Consider the following 22,625-nt stretch of genomic DNA (forward strand, 5'->3'; position numbering starts at 1 on the left):
TGTTTGTAGGGTGAAAATGCGAAGCTAGTGTGACTTGTGTGGGGGAGGGATAGAGAGAGTGGGAATGCCAGGGCTACCTGAAGTGAGAGAAATCAATATTCATACCACTGGGCTGTAAGCTGCCCAAGCAAAATATGAGATGCTGTTCCTCCAATTTGCTTTTAGCCTCACTCTGACAATGGAGGAGACCGAGGACAGAAAAGTCTGTGTAGGAATGGAAAGGAGAATGAAAGTGTCCAGCAACCGGGGAGATCAGGGTGGTTCAGGCGGGCTAAGCGAAGGTGTTCTGTGAAATGATCGTCCAGTCTGCGTTTGGTCTCGCCGATGTGTGGGTCCACATCTTGAACAACGGATACAGTAGATGAGGTTGGAGCAGGTGCAAGTGAACCTCAACCTGAAAGGACTGTCTGGGTCCCTGGACAGAGTCGAGGGAGGAGGTATAGCAACAGGTCTTGCATCTTCTGCGGTTGCAGGGGAAGGCTCCTGGGGAGGGGGTGGTTTGGGTGGGAAGGGATGAGTTAACCAGGGAGTTGCGGAGAGAGCGGTCTCTTTGGAAGGAAGAAAGAGGTGGAGCTGGGGAAATGTGGTTAGTGGTGGGATCCCGTTGGAGGTGGCGGAAATTTCGGAGGATTATGTGTTGTATGTGACGGCTGATGGGGTAGAATGTAAGGACTAGGGGGTCTCTGTTGCGACTAGGGGGAGGGGGACCAAGGGCGGAGCTGCGGGGTACCGAGGAGACATGAGTGAGGGCCTCATCTATAATGGGAGAGGAGAACCCCCGTTCCCTAAAGAATGAGGACATCTCGGGTATTCTAATATGGAACACCTCATCTTGGGCGCAGATGCGGTGTAGACAGAGGAATTGGGAGTAGGGGATAGAGTCTTTGCAGGAAGCAGCGTGGGAAGAAGTGTAGTAGAGATAGTTGTGGGAGCAAGTGGGTTTGTAATAGACAGCAGACACAAAATGCTGGTGTCCAACGGGACAGGCAGCACCTCTGGAGAGAAGAAATGGGTGACGTTTCGGGTCGAGACTCTTCAGATCGAAGAAGCTGAGTTACTCCAGCATTTCGCTAGTCTACCTTTAATTTCAACTAGCATCTGCAGTTCTTTCCTACACGGTTTGTGATAGACATCAGTCAATAGCCTATTTCCTGTGATGGAGACTGAGATCAAGAAAGGGGATGGAGGTGTTGGAGTGGTCCAAGTAAATTTGAATGCAGGATGAACTTTGGTGGTGAAGCTGATGAAGTCCATGAGTTCTGCATGGGTGCAGGAGTCAATGTAACAGAGATAGAGTTTGGGGATAGGGCCAATGTACGCCTAGAACAGGGATTGTTCAAGGTACCCTACAAAGAGGCAGGTATAGCTGGGGCCCATGCGGGTGCCCATAGCTACGCCTTGGACTTGGAGGAAGTGGGAGGAGTCAAAGGAAAAATTATTGAGGGTGAGGATTAGCTCCGCTAGGCGGAGTAGAGTGTTAGTTGAGGGAAATTGGATGGTTCTGTGGTCGAGGAAGAAACAGAGAGCTTTAAGGCTTTCCTGGTGGGGGATGGTGCAGTGACCGAACATCCATACTAAAGATGAGGGAGTGGTGGCGCAGAAAGCGAAAATCATTAATGAGACCGAAGGGCAGTGAGGTATCGTGGACATGGGTTGGGAGAGATTGGTCCAGTGGGGTTAGGATAGATTTGAGATACGTGGAAATCATTTTCGTGGGCCAGGAGCAGGCAGAAACAATGGGTCTGCCAGGGCAGTTGTGTTTGTGGATTTTGGGGAAAATGTAAAAACGGGCTGTGCGGGGTTGGGAAACGATAAGGTTGGAGGCTGTGGAAGGCACACAGCCAGAAGTGATGAAATCAGTAATGGTGTTTGAGATTAAGGCCTGGTGCTCATCTGTGGGGTCATGGTCCAAGGATAAGTAGGAGGAGGTGTCTGAGAGTTGTCACCTGGCCTCAGCCCGGTAGAGGTCAGCGCGCCAGACCACCACGGCATCTCCTTTGTCAGCGGATTTGATTATAATGTCAGGGTTGCTGCAGAATGAGCGGAGTTGATGCTGGGTTTTAGTGATTGCTCAGACTTCTTTCTGAAATCACAGTTTCAAGAAGATGACAATAGACAAGAAATCTCTCAATATTATAAAGTCTTTGGTCTGCAAACTGAATCATCACGTTTATAAATAATTCATAAGATTCCCGACCTTGATGGGGCTGTTCTCTTGCTCCTTGTTCAGTAAACCTGTTGTATTCATCAGATCGATATCCTTTTAATTCTTCATGTTTTTTTGTGGTAATATTTGTTTTCTGTGACTGGCCTGACAGGAAATTCATGTCTTTACAGACAAAGATGCTGTGGAATCTGGACTGATGCCTGACCTAAAGACGACAAATGGTACTGACCTTGTGGAGAAAGGAAGCGTCATTGATCCAAATGACAACAGTAAATTGTGCAAGGATCAGAGTGGGAATGCGCCAGACTCTCCATCGAAACAGCTGCCTGACCAAATTTCATTTTTTAGTGGAAATTCATCAGTTGAAGTAGTACATGGAATCATGCACCTCTACAAAACTGAGTGAGAACTTAAAAAAAATATCTTGCCTTTCATAGGTAGTGGCTTAAAATATATGAGTGGGGATGTTGTGCTTTTCAAAACATGGATTAGGTTGCGCTTGGAATATCGTGTTCAGTTGTGGTTTCCGCACTATATGGAGGATTGCAGTGGAGAGGAGATTCGCCCTGATATTGCCTGGGTAGAGGACTTTAACTATGTGGGATAGGCTGGATAGAGGGTCATCTAATAGAAGTATATACGATGATGAGGGTCATCAATAGTGTAGATGAACAGAATCTTTTTCCCATTGTAGGAATATCAAAAAACAAGAGAGCTTAGGTTTAAGATGAGAGAAAGGAGTTTCAAGTGGGATCTGAGATGTCAGGTTTTTTTTTACACAGAGTTACAGATATCTGCAATGTGCTGCCAGTGGAATTGGATACAATCACTACGTACAGTCACTATGTTTAAGATATATTCAGGTGTTGGAATGGAATAGAAGGGTGCGATCCTAGTGTGTGAATACAAGAGTTGTATTGATTAGTAAAAAGGGCAGCATGGACATGGTGGGCCAAAGGACACCTTTCTGTACTCTCCCATGCCTAATGATTGACGTATCATTCAAATCTTGCTTTATTAAATTAATCCTTTCTCATATCTCCTTCCCTGCTGGGCTTGGCATGAACATGGAAACACTGCCCATGCCTTTGTCACTCAGTATGTTCATGTGCAAGTGTAAAATATGTTGGCCTCAACATCATTGGAGCAAGATCATGCCAGCGGTGATGATGGGATGATACGTTACTGGTAAATTGCCCCTATTGCGGGGTATGGGTGAGAGAGTGGGATAAAATTGGACTGGTGTGAACCGATAATCGATGGGCTGCGTGGATTCTGTGGACCCAAGGGACTGTTTCCATGTTTGATCTCTAAAACTAAACAAAACCTTGCTCTTCCATTTGTAAAATGCAGGCCATTCACCAGTGCTGCATGCTGAGTATACTGTTACCATTATCTCTAACTTTATGACCAAATGCTGATTGGTCATTGGTACATAAGTAGCATCATCAATATTATTGTGCAATTTACGGAAGAGTCACGTTTTATTTTCTATTTTTTCTTTTACAGCAAAATGACTTCCTTAAAAGAAGACGTGAGGCGCAGTGCCATGTTGTGTATCCTAACTGTTCCAGCCACCATGACCAGCCATGATCTTATGAGGTTTGTTGCACCATTTGATGATTCGATTGAGCACATGAAAATAATAAGAGATTCCACCCCAAACCAGTACATGGTTCTTGTTAAATTTTGTTCCCAGGTAAGAAATAATTCAATTTCAGTCAAAGTCGCACAATTGATTGGAAAATATGCTGAGTTTTGATATTTCAAATTACCGGTTTGTCTTTTTTTTTTGCATGTATAGGCAGAAGCAGACAGTTTTTACACTGCCTGTAATGGTCGGCAATTTAATTCCATCGAAGAGGATGTATGTCAGCTGGTGTATGTGGAAAGGGCTGAAGTAATCAAATCTGAGGATGTAGGTATTTTGGCCTATTTATTAATATGAACAGCATTGTAAAATAATTAAATATGTATTTAGAGTGGCACAGCTGGTGGAGCTGCTGCCTTGCAGCGCCAGATCTGGGTTCAATTCTGATCTTGTGTGCGGTCTGTGTGGAGTTTGTACATTCTCCCTGTGACCTTGTTGGTTTCCTCCGAGTACTTTGTTTTTTTGGTTATTTGGCCCCTGTAAATTCACCATTGTGTGTAGGGAGTGGATGAGAAAGTGGGATAACATAGAACTGGGGTGAACGGGTAATCGATAGTCGGTGTGGACTTGTTGGGTGGAAGGGCCTGTTTCCATGCTGCATCTGTAAACTAAACTAAATAGCAGTAGTGAATGCCTAACTGACGAGAGAGTTCATTCTGAATTTGGATTGCTTGGATTATATTTAATCTTTAGGATTTGTCGGCAGATGGCCAAACATGCAAAGTGGAGGAACATTGCCTTCTGCTTCATTTCAAGGAAGAATAATGAAAGGAGGATTAGGAAGTGGCTGTGATCTACTCCCTCCTCATTGACATGAGCTAATGGAACAATCCTGGCAACTGTGAAATGTCTTTGCCTGGCTATCTCAACTGCTGGAGGAAGCTTGATAAATGAAAGTCCTAAAAGAATTAAGATATTTTTTGAATACATTTTTACCAGATGGATTGGAACCCACTTGGCTGAGTGGCTTTCTGCTATACTAAGAATTGTTGATTTTTGTATTTTCTCTCTTTAGGGAGCAAGTCTTCCTGTAATGGGGGTCACTGAGCTACCGCCGTGCATCGTGTGCCTGGAAAGGATGGATGAGTCTGTAAATGGGGTTCTAACAATACTCTGTAATCACAGCTTTCACAGTCATTGCTTGCAACACTGGGAAGACACAACGTAAGTTGCCACAATAATGTTATCAGAATAACAATATTTCTATGTAACATCGCACAACTATTGCATTCTACGTTGCACAGTGGAAAGGGAATAAATTAAAGGTTTAATTTAGCTTTGTCTCGAGATACAGCGTGGCAACAGGCCCTTCGGCACTGAGTGTGTGCCGACCAGCGATCACCCTGTACACTAGCACTATCCCACGCCCTAGGGACAATTTACAATTCTACCAAAGCCAATTAACCTAAATTGTACGTCTTTGGAGTGTGGGAGAAAAACTGGAGCATCTGGAGAAAACCGACGCGCTCACAGGGAGAACGTACAAATTCCATACAGAAAGCACCTGTAGTTCGGATTGAACCTGGGCTTTGGTGCTGTAAGGCAGCAACTCTACTGCTGTGCCAATGTGCTGCCCTAATTTGGTGAACTTGGATTGTGAAAAATCTTTCTGGAAAATAACTTGGTTGTAATTGTGTCTTAAAACTGACAGCTAATGATTCATCTGTGGAATTGAAAGTTCTGTCAAATATACAAATCTATGTCTTCCTTTATAGTTTTAAGTTTTAAATCATACCCTAAATCAGATATGAATGCTTTCAAAATTATCCTGGTTCAATCCCGGATACTTTAAGCCGGGGATTGAATCTTGTTATACGAAATACGCTGTAGGAATGGGAATGAGAATAGTATCAGTACATTACAGTGGTACAGAATGACACAATTAACTGTTGAACAATGATCCATTTCCAACAAACCCCAACATAATTAATTTTCTTGTATCCTGAGACCTTAATTCAAACTTAGTCACTGTCATGCATTGACCGGTAGATTGTAGTAATTGGTAGACATTGGGGTGCAGCTGGTAAAAATGTGGTAAAGTGAAAAGAGGATATGAAGTTAAAATTAATGTATGAGCCACAAATTGGATTTGTTTAACAAACTTTCTTTTAGCTCGCTTAATTAATTTAAGTTGTAGCTTATAATCCTTTTATTTCTGTGCTGGACAGGTCAAAATTAATGTTTTCCTGTCTTAAGTGGAGACTTATCTATGTAGTTTGCAATACTTTTAAAGTTGGAGTTACCTGCTCCAGGTAATGTTGGTCCACCTTAGTGATGTGCAGAAGCCACAGTTACAGGAAGTCAGACATGCAAGAACTTTAAACTGTTTTATATCATTGGTTTGGGATAAAACCTTTCACCTTATGACTAGGTATCTTAACTTTTTGTATATATTTATCATTAGTCTTTAATTACTATTACTGAAGACTATTACCATTTGCCTTCTGGTAAATATTTACATCAGGAAAATATACTACTTTACATCTTCTTTTGGTTTTTAGTGCGTTTATGAAAGTTGCAAAAACGTTGGGGATCACAATAGTCTTGCATCTTTACATTTAAAGAAAAGTTTATTTATGGCGTATAAAATCTCAAGTGCTGGCTTGATTAATGTCCCAAGCATTTATTTTGTCTTAGGTGTCCAGTTTGCAGGTACTGTCAAACTCCAGAGCCAGTTGAAGAAAATAAATGCTTTGAATGTGGAGTTCAAGAGGTAAATAAGTAAAAAGTACAATGTCAATTTGTTGCACAAAACACAAAGTGCTGGAGTAACTCAGTGGGTCAGGCAGCACCTCTGGAGGACATGGGGAGGCGATATTTCAGGTCGGGACCCTTCCCCCTGAGTTACCTCAGCACTTTGTGTTTTGTTCAAGATTTCAGCATCTGCAATTCCTTGTGTCTCAATGGCAGTTTATTAATGGGATTAAAACATTTAAGATACTGATTCCTCCTCTATCTGGGGTTCATATTGTATTAAGTGTTGTCTAGGCAAAGGAGTGGATTTTTTTTGTGGCAGCATTAAGGTCTTCAGGAGACTCAAAAAAATCTGCCCTGCTTACATGTTTAATCACACTCATAGTCATACAGCATGGAAACAGGCTCTTTGGCCATACTGGTCCATTCTGAATAAGTTGCTCCATCTAAGCTAGTCCCATTTGGCTGCATTTTGCCCATATCCCTATAAACCTTTCCTAACCATGTACCTGTCCAGGTGCCTTTTCAATGTTGTAATAGTACCTGTTTCAACTATCTCCTCGGGCAGCTCGTTCCATATACCCACCACCCTATGTGTGGAAAAAAAAATCTGTGCTAAAAAAAGTCTATCGGGATAGATTCAAGCAAAAGTTGAAGGAGTATGCATCTCAGAGTGTTCTTTCCATGTGCCAACTCCATATTACCCTTGAATATCCAGGTCCTTCCCAGGTATAGATTTGCGAGTTGCTGAAGAGCTGAAGGCAACTTCTGTCTTGTGTGAACTTGGGAGAGTCTAAGACCAGAGAGCACAGCCTCAGACTAAAAGGATGTACCTTTAGAATGGAGATGAGGAGGACTTTTTTGTCGAATCTGTGTAATTCATTGCCACAGATGGCTGGGAAACCAAATCATTGGGTATTGAAGCGCAAAGGTTACGGGGAGAAAGTAGGAGAATGTGGTTGAGAGGTAAAAATAGATCTGTCATGATTGAATGGCGAAGCAGACTCGATGGGCCGAATGGCCTAATTTTGCTCATGTGCCTTATGATCTTATGGTTTGGGGCTGCATTTCCTACTTGCAAACTGTTCTCATTATAAAACATTTACAGGAATGGAACAGTGTCATAACCCAGGGACAACCTGCAATTCAGTTTGCAGTCTCACATATCATATCATATCATATATATACAGCCGGAAACAGGCCTTTTCGGCCCTCCAAGTCCGTGCCGCCCAGCAATCACCGTACATTAACACTATCCTACACCCACTAGGGACAATTTTTACATTTACCCAGCCAATTAACCTACATACCTGTACGTCTTTGGAGTGTGGGAGGAAACCGAAGATCTCGGAGAAAACCCACGCAGGTCACGGGGAGAACGTACAAACTCCTTACAGTGCAGCACCCGTAGTCAGGATCGAACCTGTGTCTCCGGCGCTGCATTCGCTGTAAAGCAGCAACTCTACCGCTGCGCTACTCGCATTTGTTTCAATTTTCGTTGTTGATGCTTTCAACAAAATTCTCTTTGCTCCTGAGTACTTGAATTACTTGGTTAAAAATAAGAAAAGTAGATACAGCACTGTAACTAAGTTATTTTGTTCATGGAATAATATTCTGTCAAATAAAGCAGTTTTTACAAACATTTCAGTGCACAGCCAAGATCAATGGTTATTTGCTGTGTGTGGTGTTGACCCAGTGTTGATTTCTGACTTTGGGCATCTCTTATTCTGGTTGGTAACCCAAATCTCCCTGCACAGGTGTATCGTGGATTCCCAATTTATTTTTACCTTGCAGTAATTTCTGTATAACCTCGTTTGTCTTCATCGGTGTGTGTAAGACTGAGAATGTGTCAGATAAATAAGGTGATGATTAACAAGAATGTAAGATTGTCCCTAAAGACAAACAGATGAAAGAACAAGTAATAAATTGATGCCAGGAGATTCAAAATGAACAAGAGAAATAAATGAGGCACACAAAACAAGTAAGAAGGAGTAGAGAATAAAAGGCTGGAAACGTGCAATCGAAAAAGAATAAATAATTTAATACACAAAAAAAATCTGCTGGAAATTGGAACTAAAACAGGAAAGCTGGAGGCAACTGTGGAGAGCTAAAGTTACTAATCTGGGGCGATAAATCTGTTCGTCTCCACAGATGCTTCCTGACCGGCTGGGTATTTTCTGAATCTATACCAAAGAATTCGGGTGTACGTAGTTTTAAATTCTGCTTGTGAGAATGGAATGGAATATTAACCAGTAAATGTGATCGATGATTTATTTTCTACTTAAGGAGTTGTCCATTATAATGAAGCATCCCGCAATTTGATATAAGATAACAGTAAGGTGGTGTAACTGCAAGCCTCGCAAGAATAACATTGGAAAAAATTAAAGAATATTCATGCTCACTTTAATTTAATTTTAAATTTTAATTATTTTATCCCATCTGATCCTCATTCTGCCCACCTACAGAATCTGTGGATTTGTTTGATATGCGGACACATCGGATGTGGTCGATATGTCAGTCGTCATGCATATAAGCATTTTGAAGAGACACAACATACATATGCCATGCAGCTCACCAATCACAGAGTCTGGGACTATGCAGGAGGTAACTATCTTAGTAATGCACTCATCATGCAAAAGCTATTGGAGATACTGGCCTCAGAATCATCCTACAGCAGTTATACAGGATGTCAGATTCAGATGTCGGCAGCAAAGGGGTTAAATATGCTGAAAACATCTTCCTATTGTATCGATGAATTGATGAATTTTGGTTATTGATGTAATACTGGAATCTGTTTCTTGAAATACGTTTCTAGAATTAGTATTTGTAAGGCAATACTACCAGGATACTATCAGAGTGGTGCAGCTGGTAGAACTGCTGCCTCGCAGCGTCAGAGACCTAGGTTCAATCCTGACCTTGGGTCTTGTCTGTATAGAGTTTGCATGTTCTTCCTGTGTCTCCATGGGTTTCCTCCGGCTGCTCCGGTTTCCTCACACATTGCAAATACTTGTGGGTTTGTAGGTTAATTGGCTGCTGTAAATTGCCCCTTGTATGCAGGGAATGGATGAGAAAGTGGGATAACGTAGAACTAGTATGAATGGGTGATCGATTGTCGGCATGGACTCGGTGGGCTGAAGGGCCTGTTTCCATGCTGTATCTCTAAACTAAACTAAAAATGAAGATTGATTGTCTGCATTCTGGAGTTTAGAAAAGTATGGCCATGTGGATGGTTAATATTCTGATTACCAACTTCCAAAATCCCATTGTTTCTGGAAAGGTTCCTGAAGATTAGCTAGTAATTGTGCTTAAAAAGTAACGAGAGAGAAAAACACTTCCTGCCAATTAGCCTGACATCTGTAGTTGAAAAAGTGCTGGGATCTATAATATAGGATGTGATGTAAAGAAATTAGAAGATAATGTGATTGAGCAGAGTCAACATGAATTCATGAAGGGGAAATCATGTTTGATGAATCCATTAAGAGTTCTTTGAGGATGTATCTAACAAAAGATAATGGAAATTGTGGTTGTGGTGTATTTGTATTTTCAGAGTGCTTTTCGTAAGATTACAAGCAGGAGATTGGAATTGTAAAGCTAGGGCACATGAAAATGGATGATTTTAAAACCTTAGTTCTAATACTTCAAATACATAGAGTGAGTGATACATTATGAAATACAGTTGAGATATTCACAGTTGTTGTCACAATGCTTGCTGAGTTGCTAACGTGCTCAGCCCTCAAAAAATACAAAGTATGAATTTTCTTCATGTTTGTGATTGGAGCCCTCTGATATCGTTTCGAACACTTTGATTCTACTCTGGCAGTACCTTCAAATTCATGTGTAAAGGGTTCTGCCATGCCTCCTTTTGAGAGCCACGAACATTGACACAAATCAGACTGGTCCACATCCGGACCAGTTTAAACATGAGAGACAATATCATTTTTGTCTCTCAAGTTACCAGTTAAATTACCTGAAGGAGAAGCTGAATTATTTCTGAGATATTTCCTCTGGCATAGGAATGTAGAAAGAAAGATGTTGAGTAGGCTTTCGAGTGGCAGTCATGAGAATACTCATTTTCCTTATCCATGAAAGTTGGTCTTATGATTTGCATTTTTTAATTTAAAAAGTACTGTATAGTTATTTTAAACTCGTACATTTGCAAATGCTATTGATTTTTCAGTATGTATGCTAGCTATGAAGAAGGAAAATTAAAAATATCAAAAAGATAACATAACCAACCATTCAGTGCATTTTCCAGACTCTGCAACTATATCAAATTTGGAAGCTGTAATCTGTTTTTCTAGATAACTATGTTCATCGCTTGGTGGCCAGTAAAACAGATGGAAAAATTGTACAGTATGAATGCGAGGGTGACACATGTCAGGATGAGAAAATTGATGCTCTTCAACTAGAGGTGAGTGGATTTTCCCTATCCTTGTTCATAAGTTTTTCTTTCATATTCTTTTCTTAACACTTTGTGCCGGGCCCACCATTATCCACCTCCCTCTGCTGTGTAGGAAAATAACTGCAGATGCTGGTTCAAATCGAAGGTATCACAAAATGCTGGAGTAACTCAGCGGGTCAGGCAACATCTCAGGAGAGATGGAATGGGTGACGTTTCGGGTCGAGACCCTTCTTCAGACTGATGTCAGGACCTCCCTCTGCTGATCTGTTATCACAAACTATGACAGAATTCCTTAGAAAATAAAAGATGCCAGGCAGCATCCCTGGAGAACAGGCACAACATTAGCCACCATCCAGTCTTCTGGCACCTTACCCCTATTTAATGATGATTCATATATGTCAGTCAGGGCACTTGCAATTTCTTCTCTAACTCCCCACAGTGTCCTTGGATATATCTGATCAGGCCCGGGAGATTTATTTAGTTTCACATGCCTTAGGACATTCTGCACCTTCTCGACCGTAATACTGACTGTGCTCAAGACACTTCCATTAACTGTCCCAAGTTCCCCAGTCTCCATGTCCTTCTCCACGGTAAAATCAGAGGAGAAATATGGTTTTGATTTTGCATATATTATCCATTATCAAGTTTATTTCAATGACTGAGTGTATGAATGCACTACTTGGGTATGTATTGATCTCTTGAGAACAATCTAGGTTCTGTCCCTGACCCTCAGTAAACAGGAGTCAATATCAGCCTAAGTGCATATTCTGATCATTGTCTAATTCCCAGAAATGTATGGATACCAGGGTAGGTCTTGCCTTAGTGGTAATGATGTGATGTTACCCGTGATTTAGTAGTCTTCTGATGCTCACAGACTGGACACAGATGCTGATATGCAATCTGCCTTGAAATGGGGATAAAAGTAAACAAATAACGTAGAGCTATTTAAAATTAGCTGGGAGCACTGGGAGACCATTTAGCACTATCCCACAAAGGGCTGATTCATGGTAGCACTCTTGGCCTGCTATGTATTTGAACATGCAGTTACATACCCTCGCCTACATAAACCGTGCCAGCCACAGGCACAATGATTTTATTGCTGTTCTGCTTGGCGTTGAATGAACCACCAGGGGAGTTCTTGGTGGCTGCCAATGAGGGTTGGCATTGGGTGGGTAGTGAGAGCCATAGAGTCAAATGGAGGTGGGGGATAGCGCAGCTTGCATCCCCTTAGACTGGAGTTGATAGGAGAGACTAGGATCCAGCTGGTCCGTCAGTATGTGGAACAGCTGCAGTCAGACCTAGCAGTGGCCTCCACTTATTGTGTCAGCTTGAGCCATGCATCTTAACACAGAGCAGCCCTCCTGCTTGCCCAGCCTGTCCAACTCGGGTCCTCGGGCAACCATTGCACATTCCCACAGTGGCTCACTCCACACTAACTCGTGCAGCAAGTTGCTGGAGGAACTCAGTAGGTTAGACAGCATCAGTGCAGGGAACGGACAGGTGATGATTTGGTTCATGTGATGCTCGGATTTTAGAAGGGAGGAGATAGCAATGGTCGAGTATACTTCATACGCTGTCCACTTTGCATTTTCATTCAGTATTCTAATGATTGAGGAGTGCAGGGTTGGTTGGACAGGGACGCAGTGGTGGGTGTGTGTGTGTGTGTATATAAACATAGCACAAAAAGTAAGGAAATTTGTGTTTGGTAGATTATTTCTTTGTTGTAACAATGCTTCTTGGCAATAAATCTTATACCGTTGGAAAGCCTGTTTATTTCCCTTTTAAATGGTGCCACATTTGTAAGGAACATGCATTTGTGGGATGAGCAGCAGAGCTGAGTATATGGGTTGCGCCCATGAAAAATTTGCCAAATCTTCTCTGCCAATGCCAAACAGCTTATTCTGCCATTGACTCTTGTTCGGTGTTGTTTGGTGGATTGGATGATTGAAGTCTGAAGAAACAAGACATATTGGCAATTTAACAATTTATTCATTTAATAAACAGGAGCCACAGCAGCGTGTGGAAGAACCATACACAGCCATAACAGCCTGGCACCTCCTCCTCATGCTGGTCACCAGCCTGGTCACACACTGTTGTGGGATGGCATCCCATTCTTGTCAGCACCTGGGGGTACCAGAAGCTCAAAACAAGAGTCAATAGCAACAGCAGAATAAGCTGTTTGGCATTGGCAGAGAAGATTTGGCAAATTTTTCATGGGCGCAACCCATATACTCAGCTCTGCTGCTCATCCCACAAATGCATGTTCCTTACAAATGTGGCACCATTTAAAAGGGAAATAAACAGGCTTTCCAACAGTATAAGATTTATTGCCAAGAAGCATTGTTACAACAAAGAAATAATCTACCAAACACAAATTTCCTTACTTTTTGTGCTATGTTTATATATTTAATAAAACTGCAGGTATTTAGCAGAATGGACAGGTGATGATCTTCTCCAGACTGATTAGAGTAGCGAGAGACAGCTGGAAAAGGGAGGTGGGGGTGGGACAAAGCCCCGGCAGGTGATGTCAGGGTGAGGAGGATTAAGTGGCAGATGGATGGAGTAAGTGATAAAGCTTAGATGTGAAAGGAGACAATACGGTGTCCGATAAATAGAGGGAGTGAAATGTCAAGCCGGAGGGAGGGATGTGGGTGAAAGAGGGCGAGGGACAAAAAGGAAATGGGGAACTCTGGGATGGGAGATGAGTGTATGAGCAGTGAAAGAAGCAAGGTTCTTCCAGGGGTTTAGTGAGTTTTAGACTCTGGTTGCTGGATTAAAGATGAATCTGCATTCCTATTGTCACCTGCTTCAAGGACATGTCATGTAGAAACTGGACAGATACCGATATTCTTCAGTACACTGTGCAGATCGCAGATTGGGTGCAATTGAGAAATCTTCCCTCAGAAACCAACAAACAATCTAATTTTAGGGCAAGGAAAAACCAGAAACATAAATATTCTTAAATTGATGTTCAAATTTATTCTGCATACAATTTGCTAAAGCAGGTTTCATTTTCTGTGTGAATCATTTTTATTAAAAAATGACTTAATAGATTTTGAACACTTTTTCTTAACAGTATTCATACCTCCTTACCAGTCAGTTGGAATCTCAACGAATCTACTGGGAAAACAAGATAGTTCATCTGGAGAAGGATGCAGCAGATGAGGCAAGTTGCCTGAGTTGGTGATTCATTTTTCTCCCTTGACTTGCTTGCGTGAGAGGACAATTAAGTTTTATTTCATTTGACTCTAATTCTAATGCTGGATTAGATTTTTTAAATGGAACACAAGATTCCACTTAAGATGGAAAGTCATTTCCATGAAACACCACCAAGACTGAAAACAATAGAGAAAATGAAGACTTTGGGATTTTAAAAACTGTATCGAGTCGAGACCCTTCTTTGCACTGGGTGTGGTGGAATGAGAAGACTTTGTGTGACATGTGATTCATTATCTTTCAGCGTGCTGAATTATAGATATTGTGCTTCCTGGAGGAAAATGATTAAAACAGGCATAATAATGGTAGAATCATTGCATAGTCTTGTCAACCAAAAACACAAAATTGTGAATAGATCTGTAAACAATAGTTTTTCTTCACAAACCATTTGCATGTTTTGAAAAAAGGCACCCTTCCTTTGGCACTATAAATGGCATAACTGTCTTTACATTTGAAAATTACTGAAAATATGGAGGAAATTAGACATGTTGGCACATACCCTGCAGAGTACTAAACTGTCACATTGCACTTGTGTAAAATAAAAGTGATGGACATTAGTATGCACAATAAAAAAGCAAAAAGTAGGTTAGAGAAACCAATCAGGATTCAAATTGGAAATGAGAGCTTGGAAAATTGTAATGAAAGTGCATAAAAATGGATTTGTTATGAACAGCTTAAAGTTGGCTATTTGGAAAATCCTAAAAGTGGCAGATACCAAGTGATAATGCAACAGCAAACATCATGAAACTTGTAGTTAGAGGAGAGGAAGAGACAGAGTCAGCTGTCATTGGGAAAAATTAAAAATGAGTGGGATTCTAGCATCAGAATATTGAGATCATGCTATCTAATTTTAGAAGGGAGGAGATAGCATTGGTCAAGTATGCTTCATACGCTGTCCACTTTGCATTTTCATTCAGTCTTCTAATGATTGAGGGGTGCAGGGTTGGTTGGACAGGGGCGCAGTGGTGTGCGTGTGTATATATATTTAGTAAGATTGCAGGTATTTAGCAGATAATCCGAGCACATGATGCCGTTGACCGTTCTCTTTGGAGCTGCTCATGCTGAGTATTTCTTCCCGCAATTGTCTATTTTCCAACCTCTGTGGAAACCCTAGGAGCAGGTGAAAACTTTACATAATCTGGCACTAAAATAGTCTTCAATTGTGATAAACTGAGAAACTATGAATTCTAGGAATCTGAATTAAAATGTGAAATCTGATGAATCTATACAGTATTTCCACCACAGGTAATTTACCGATCATTATCTTTAAAGTCTAATAATGTACGTAGAAAAATGATTCGAACCAAAAAGTAATCTCTGCTAGAAATGTTGTAAACTCCAGACTGAGTATTGGTGAATGAAGAATCTAAATTAAGAGAGATTTTGGTAAATTGTTTTCTCATTTAATCCAATTTTGTTTCATTTTCCAGATCATCAACATGAAAACAAAATTCAAAGAAACCATTGAAAAATGTGACAGTTTGGAACAGAAACTGAATGAACTCATGAAAGACAAACAAGCTCTCGAAAGAAAGTAAGCCATTTTGCAATATATGTCCTGCCAATGCCGTTAATTCCAGAAAAGTAAACATTGGTTAATCATTCGAAAGGTGATGTGTTTTTTCTTTCTCCTGTCTCATGTGCCTTCCCTCGCCATAGTGGTCTCCAGCCAAGACTTCAGACGGCCTGTGTGGCTTATTTATGAACTGACTTGGTGCGTGTGAACAAGTTTTTAACTTGACAGGGATTAGGTAACTCATCTTATCCTTATCTGGCATGCACACATGGCTATCCAGCATTGGTTACTGTACAGCAATCAAGAGAAGACATTTATGTTACTTTCTTTCCACCTCCTCCCTTCTCCAAGTTATGGACAGTGAGGCCAGTTACAATGTTCCACTCATCTCACTTAAAAAAAATAAAAAAATCTTATTATTTCATAAGAAAAAAACACAAAGAGCTGGAATAATTCAGCGAGTCAGGCGGCTTCTCTGGAGAACATTTCCAGAGATGCTGCCTGACCTGAATTACACCAGCACTTTGTGTAATTTATTTTGATAAACCAGCACCTGCATTTCCTTGTTTCTACTTATTAATTTCTGAGATTTTCTAATTTGGAGTGTAAAATTATTAGTACCTCAGACACTCAGTTCAAACCCTTTAGTTGATCAGGATATATTGAGAATAATTTGTTTCAGATGTGTTGGTAATCATTATTTCCATTTTAACATGTGTTGAGGGTGGCAAAGGGTTTAATGCGATTTTTGCCTATTTATCATGACATTTTCCTTGTTGATCTGATGTGGGGATAGTTGTCCTGCCAATCTACTGCCACTTTCTGGATGAGATTGAGGGTGCAAGTAGTTTTTGATAGTGTGGTTCTAAGTGGAATTTGATGAATCCTGCATCCTAGTTTTGAGGAGTTCGCTTTGGGACTTTACACTTTCTTGCATGCAGCTGTTGACAAGCTGTGCAAGACTGTGTTGCAGCATGTATGGAGGGACGATCCCTCCATTTCATGTTCTCTGCAGGCAAGATCTTTACTCTGTTCCAAATAATGTAAAGTTTGACTTGTGATGTTTATAAAATAGAAGAGAATTTTCCAAGAAATCTGTATGGCCCTTGAAATCAAAAGATGCTTTCATTGGATGGTCGATAGCTTCATGTAAGCATTTACACACAAGAATGTGTATACAAATTACGTTTAAAGAGATAAATAGGTGCAGAACCCAGTCAAATTAATAATTTGAATCACTTCTGAAAAGTATTACTATGAAACACATTATTTCCTTTAGAAACAAGGAACTGCTGGTTTATACAAAAGGACACAAAGTGCTGGAGTAACTAAGCCTTCCTGCTTTCTTCTCTCTCAGTCTGAAGTTGTCCCGACCTGAAACGTCACCTATCCATGTTCTCCAGAGTTGTTGCATGACTTGCTGAGTTACTCCACCACTTTGTGTCATTTTATTTGCTTTAAATGGTTTTTCAGCAGTTATTTATCCTGGTCACTCTCGTTAATTTTAAAATATTCCTTAATGATTTTTAAATATTCATATAATCAAAGTACAAATTTATCTTACTGCTTGATGTTAATGATTGGTTCAGCATCAGATTGAGATTTCCTAATGCAATTCCATGTGTGGGTCAAGCAACCCTAGCAAGCCGCAATCAGCAGTCCCCCAGCGGACAACTTCTAAGTGGACGGTAAAGTATTTGTTGATTTGCTGCCTTGTCAGACAAATGAGGATTTCTGATGCAGAATTTGGTCTTGAAATATGATGTCAGCAGCACATAAGATATGTGAAAAAAGAGAGAATCCATTCAATACATATGGTAGCAGCTGCAAAAATGTGGCAGAACAATGGGATAGGTTTGTCGTGATTTAGACATGAACCATTCTCCTCTCACCATTTAAGCAATGAAATATGGACAATTATGCAGATTGTGGACCATGCAGCTCTATCCAAAAATGTGAATGTTTATTTTCTCCTAAAACACATGTTCCAGTCGTGGCCTTTCTTTCTGGTAGATGGTGTCCATTGGGTTTCCAGTGAGTGATACTTGTATGCTTTTTGAGTTATTCTTTATTGGCAAGGTTTAACAATTCATTCTACACTTTCCATATTTTACAAAGGAAAAGTTCAATTTCTACTTTGCCTTGATGATTCTATAAAAAACAAATTCTTCAGAAAACTATTTGTTTAGATTTTAATAAGCAGTGGCAATACTGGAAAGTCAAATGCACGTTGAGCAACTTTTGTCAACATTGCATTTGGTATCACTGCAGCTTTTCAACTTATCGATTGTTCAAACAAGTTCTATCACAGCTGTACTTTTGGTATTTATTTTTCAAAAGTACTGTTTGTCGTCAACTGTTCAAGTGATTAAAATGTTATTTACCCCTTTAAATGTTACAACATTCCCTACGAGGGGTTTAAAATGGGATAGGGTTGTTAAGTATATATTTGGAATAATGTAGTACAGCATAGTCGTGAAGTTATAAGATTAGCTCTCAATTACAAACCTGAAATAAATTTGTTTTATTCTTTAGGGTTGTTTAACAATAAGCTGGTAGTTGATTGACTCGTATTTGTCAAAGTGACCAAAAGAAGGTTCTTGTAGCTTGCAAGGATTTAGTTTTAGTTTTAGAGATACAGCCGGAAACGGGCCGTTCGGCCCACCAGATCCGCGCTGACCAGCGATCCCCGCATATTAACACTAGTTGGGATCGAACCCGGGTCTCCGGCGCTGCATTCGCTGTAAGCAGCAACTCTACCGCTGCGCCACCGTGACGCCCTTGCTTGCCTTGTGCATGGAGCTGGAACATGATGTAACCTGAACTGACTATTAACAGGAGGAAATAGTTAAATTGTTTGTATAATAAAAAGGTATTTAAAATTTATTGTAAGCAGTGAATAGTTTAAACCATGGGCGCAGCACTGGCTCATAAAGCAGGACTGATAATTACTGAAATAAAATTTCCAGCAAATAAAACACGTGGAATATTACTTCTGGCACCAGATTTGTATGCTTAAGTTTATTATGCATTCATTATGGTACCACATAAGAGTTAACAGCATATCATAAAGATGCTGTTAACAAAATGTCAACAACTGACCAACAACAAAGTTCTAAGCCCTCCATAACCTGGCCCCATCCTACCTGACCGACCTCCTCCTCCCACCTGCACCCTCCGCTCTGCTGCTGCCAATCTCCTATCCCCCCACATCCGGACCAAACTCAGATCCTGGGGGGACAGGGCTTTCTCCATCGCTGCTCCCACCCTATGGAACTCACTACCCCAAACCGTTAGAGACTCCTCCACGCTCACCACATTCAAAACATCACTGAAGTCTCACCTGTTCAGTACTGCCTTCAACCACTGAAGGTCACCTCACCTTTGTGTCCTTTCTCTGTTCGTTTACTTATTTATCTATTTATTCACTTCCCTATGTTCTCTAAATCCCTGTAAAGCGTCTTTGAGTATATGAAAAGCGCTATATAAATGTAATGCATTATTATTATTATTATTATTATAAGTCAGTGACAAATTTAAAAGGAACTGCAGATGCTGATTAGACACAGTGCTGCAGTAACTCAGCAAGTCAGGTGGCATCTCTGGAGAGACAGGATTGGTGATGCTCTGGGTTGGGACCCTTGATCAGAGTCATTATCTTTAGTGAAAATTTTAATTTCACTGCATGTTCAGAACTTTAATTTCATGTACGTCAGCTGTTTGCTGCCTTTCTCTTGTACAGAAACAATACAGGAAATATTAACAATAGGAAAGTACCATTTTATAATATTGAAAGAGGATGACACATTGATTAAAACCTTCCATTAATGAACTGTCCTGGGTCAGATGCAGACGAGTCTAGGAATCAAGATGTATTGCTAATTTGCAGCTGAAAACCAAATAAACATTCAGCTCTGAGAATTCTGAACAGTATGCTTTGTTGTTTGTAAGATGTCTCTTTTCATGCTGTTCTAGGTGTTCTCAGCTGAACAACAGAGTTTTAAAATTGGGCACAGAACTGAAAGAAGAGCAAGAAATGAACAAGTACCTGCGAACTAATCAGATCCAGCTGCAAACCAAGCTGAAAGAAGAGGAGAAGAAGCTGAAGGACACCTGTGATGAGAAAGACCGGCAGATTACAGAGGTGCAGGAACAATTGCGAGATGTCATGTTCTACCTGGAGGCTCAGCAGAAAATCAACGAAATGCCAGCAGATGCGCGGCAGGAGATCCAGGAAGGACAGATAAATATCGCTGTGGCATCTGCTGCACCATCACCTGGAGCCATAACCAAACAGACCTCCAGGAGAGGAAGAGGCAAAAGAAACAAATAGTTGGGCTTTCTCATATTTGAAAGGGGAAGGAAAAAAAAAAAAGCAAAAACAAAAAAAAAAGCCTCTTTGGAGGTGTGTGTATATTTGCCTATTTTCAATGCTGACATCCATATGTGTTATTGTTGATTCAAAATTTAAGAATTGCCAGTTTTTATGGCAATTGGCCTATATTCTGCACTGCAGAAAAAAAATATTTAATACAGCATTATTGATTTGTATTTGCTGGTATTAGAGCTTAAGTGTATAAAGCTGTATAATTGAAAACTTTATTAATCCATTCAACCCACTCATAGAATGAATAATTCACAATAGTTTCTACTCATTAACATTAAAACTATCGCCCTGCCTACTTTCCAATGTGAAATGTACAACATTCTCATATCTTGTATATTTGTAACTTGGGCCTTTTGGCTTATAGGCTTTATGGTTTAAGTAGGAGCAGCAATATAGTTGAAACTAAACTTGTTAAGTTCTGCACACCCAAACAAAACAAAACCCAAGTGTTTCTGCATGACTTTTTTTGGTGGACCAGGCATTTTAATGGGTCATCTTGAATCTCCCCACAATTGGCATGTTGTTCATTTTATAATATTTAGCACTTGACAAATGTCTAAGTGAAATTAACATGGTATGTTTAAATTTAAGACCAATGGAGAAATTTAACTACAATTTAGATGATCTGTGGAATGCCTCTATAAGATGGACAATGGGAATATAATAGTGGTGTATTGCATTTAATGTGCTGCAGTTTGCTTGCAAGTAAGTAATGTTAGCAAATGGGCAGAGTGGTGATTTTTTTAGCTTTGGATTTCCTGTGAAAGGAACAAATGTACATTTCTGCATAAAACAAATCAAGTTAAGTACATTGGCTATTGCATTTAATTGAATGAATAAACACCTATCAAGTTAACATCTAAATAAATGTTATTCTAAGGAAAGCTGATAAAGCCATTTTAAATGCGTATTGATGTTTGCAGCAAGGCCTTGTGACAGGAAAGACACTTCTCCATGAAACCCATGACACCAAATAAATTAAATATTCCAGCAACAAAGATACTTGTTATTCACGATAAATCACATATCAAAGAATACCTGGTGCTGCTTTACTTATATCAGAGGCTGTTACAATTTATTTGCAAAAGAGCGCTCCCATTATTTCTATCCTGAAGCAGAAATCTAACAGGAAGGCCATTGATTTGTGAGAAATTTAGTTCTAGTTCACCAGATTTTGTTCTTGTTGCCTAGAATATATCTTTATGTAACTTTTGTTTGAGTTGAAGTTCTGAGCAGAACCTATACAAACTATGAAGGGATAGAAACTTGATAAATCACCAAACCACCTCAGTTGCTTAAGTTACTTCCATTCTTTGTGTTTGAGTCAGCAGTAAATGTATTTTTCGATTATTAGTAAGACATTTAGAACACTTGTAAGGCTGGAGACGTGAATGTGTAGTGGCTGTTAACAATCAAATTTAGAAAGTGATTATTATTAATATATTATGATACATACAGTTGTAGAAACTATTTGTTTTTAATGAACCTTAACTCTTGTTATTAGCATCCTTCGGTTAATGAAGTATCCTAAAAGATGTAACTTTACTTCCATTGTTTGCTGTGTAAATATTATAGTGATTAAATATAATGTATGATGTGTTAGCTCTAGATTGGAAGATGTGTGAATTGCTAAGTGTGGAAATTGAAGCAATTTTTCAAAAAGGAAAATGCTAAAATCTTTGGGAGCGACTATAACCAATTCCCATAATATAAATGTGTAGGAAAGAACTGCAGATGCTGGTTTAAATCGAAGGCACACACAAAATGCTAGAATAATTCAGTGGGACAGCCAGCATCTCTGCAGTCTGAAGAAGGGTCTCGACCCAAAACGTCACCCATCCCATCTCTCCAGAGATGCAGCCTGCCCGCTGAGTTACTCCAGCATTTTGTGTCTACCATCACATAATATAAAGGTAGTTTACAAAAAATATTTTTTTAGATGTTTGTGACAAATCTCTGAAGAAAACACAAATGTAAATAATGTACAGCCAAACCATGTTACTACTTAATGGAGGTATAAACATAACCATTTTGTAAATAACATTTTATGCGCTCAGTTTTCAGGTGAGGGCTGTTGAATCTTGAAGTGCAAAAAGATATATTTGGTGTGAAACTTTAAGCAAGATCAGTGTATTTTAATTCTACATAATTTGGTCCTTTAAACCTAATTTCAGTAAACTGAGTAATAATGCTGTGAATTGGGCAGATAGACATAACTATTCAGAATGAAACAAACTAGAGTTCTGTTCGTGGATATTGTTGCTGGCTTTGTTGCAGGTCTGGTTATGAATAACTTGTAGGATTGTTTTAACAGAATAAAAATTGTTCCACAGCAAACATTTAGTTGTCTTTTATTTTGACCCCTACATGCCATTCAATTTAATTCCTCTAACCAACTGCCTTGAGGACCCAAGTCGCTCATTGGTAGAAATCCGTAAGCAGTAATTTCCCTCTTGATCCTGTGGTTTGTAAGGATTCCTGGTCTCGTTAGTGGTCTTGTGGACAGAAATACTTTGACACTATTTGTAGCAGGCAGTAAGATAAATGTTTTGATAAAAGATTAAAGATATTAAATGTTCAATTATTTAAAAT

General features: G+C 39.9%; 1 protein-coding gene across 2 annotated transcripts in view; it reads left to right on the forward strand.

The window, feature by feature from the left end:
- brap (BRCA1 associated protein) overlaps positions 1 to 22,360 on the forward strand; it is a 29,044-nt gene extending 6,684 nt beyond the window's left edge. For both annotated transcript variants that reach the window (XM_078421576.1, XM_078421577.1), the window contains exons 3-12: positions 2,338 to 2,569; positions 3,677 to 3,866; positions 3,972 to 4,085; positions 4,834 to 4,982; positions 6,456 to 6,531; positions 8,978 to 9,116; positions 10,814 to 10,923; positions 13,991 to 14,080; positions 15,561 to 15,664; positions 19,622 to 22,360. In XM_078421576.1, coding sequence (XP_078277702.1) covers positions 2,338 to 2,569; positions 3,677 to 3,866; positions 3,972 to 4,085; positions 4,834 to 4,982; positions 6,456 to 6,531; positions 8,978 to 9,116; positions 10,814 to 10,923; positions 13,991 to 14,080; positions 15,561 to 15,664; positions 19,622 to 19,979 — 1,562 coding nt within the window. In that variant the 3' untranslated portion in view covers positions 19,980 to 22,360. The remainder of the gene's footprint in view (positions 1 to 2,337; positions 2,570 to 3,676; positions 3,867 to 3,971; positions 4,086 to 4,833; positions 4,983 to 6,455; positions 6,532 to 8,977; positions 9,117 to 10,813; positions 10,924 to 13,990; positions 14,081 to 15,560; positions 15,665 to 19,621) is intronic.
- The last annotated feature ends 265 nt before the right edge of the window (positions 22,361 to 22,625 follow it).

Source organism: Rhinoraja longicauda, chromosome 25 (assembly GCF_053455715.1).
Source record: "Rhinoraja longicauda isolate Sanriku21f chromosome 25, sRhiLon1.1, whole genome shotgun sequence".
Classification (NCBI taxonomy): domain Eukaryota; kingdom Metazoa; phylum Chordata; class Chondrichthyes; order Rajiformes; family Arhynchobatidae; genus Rhinoraja; species Rhinoraja longicauda.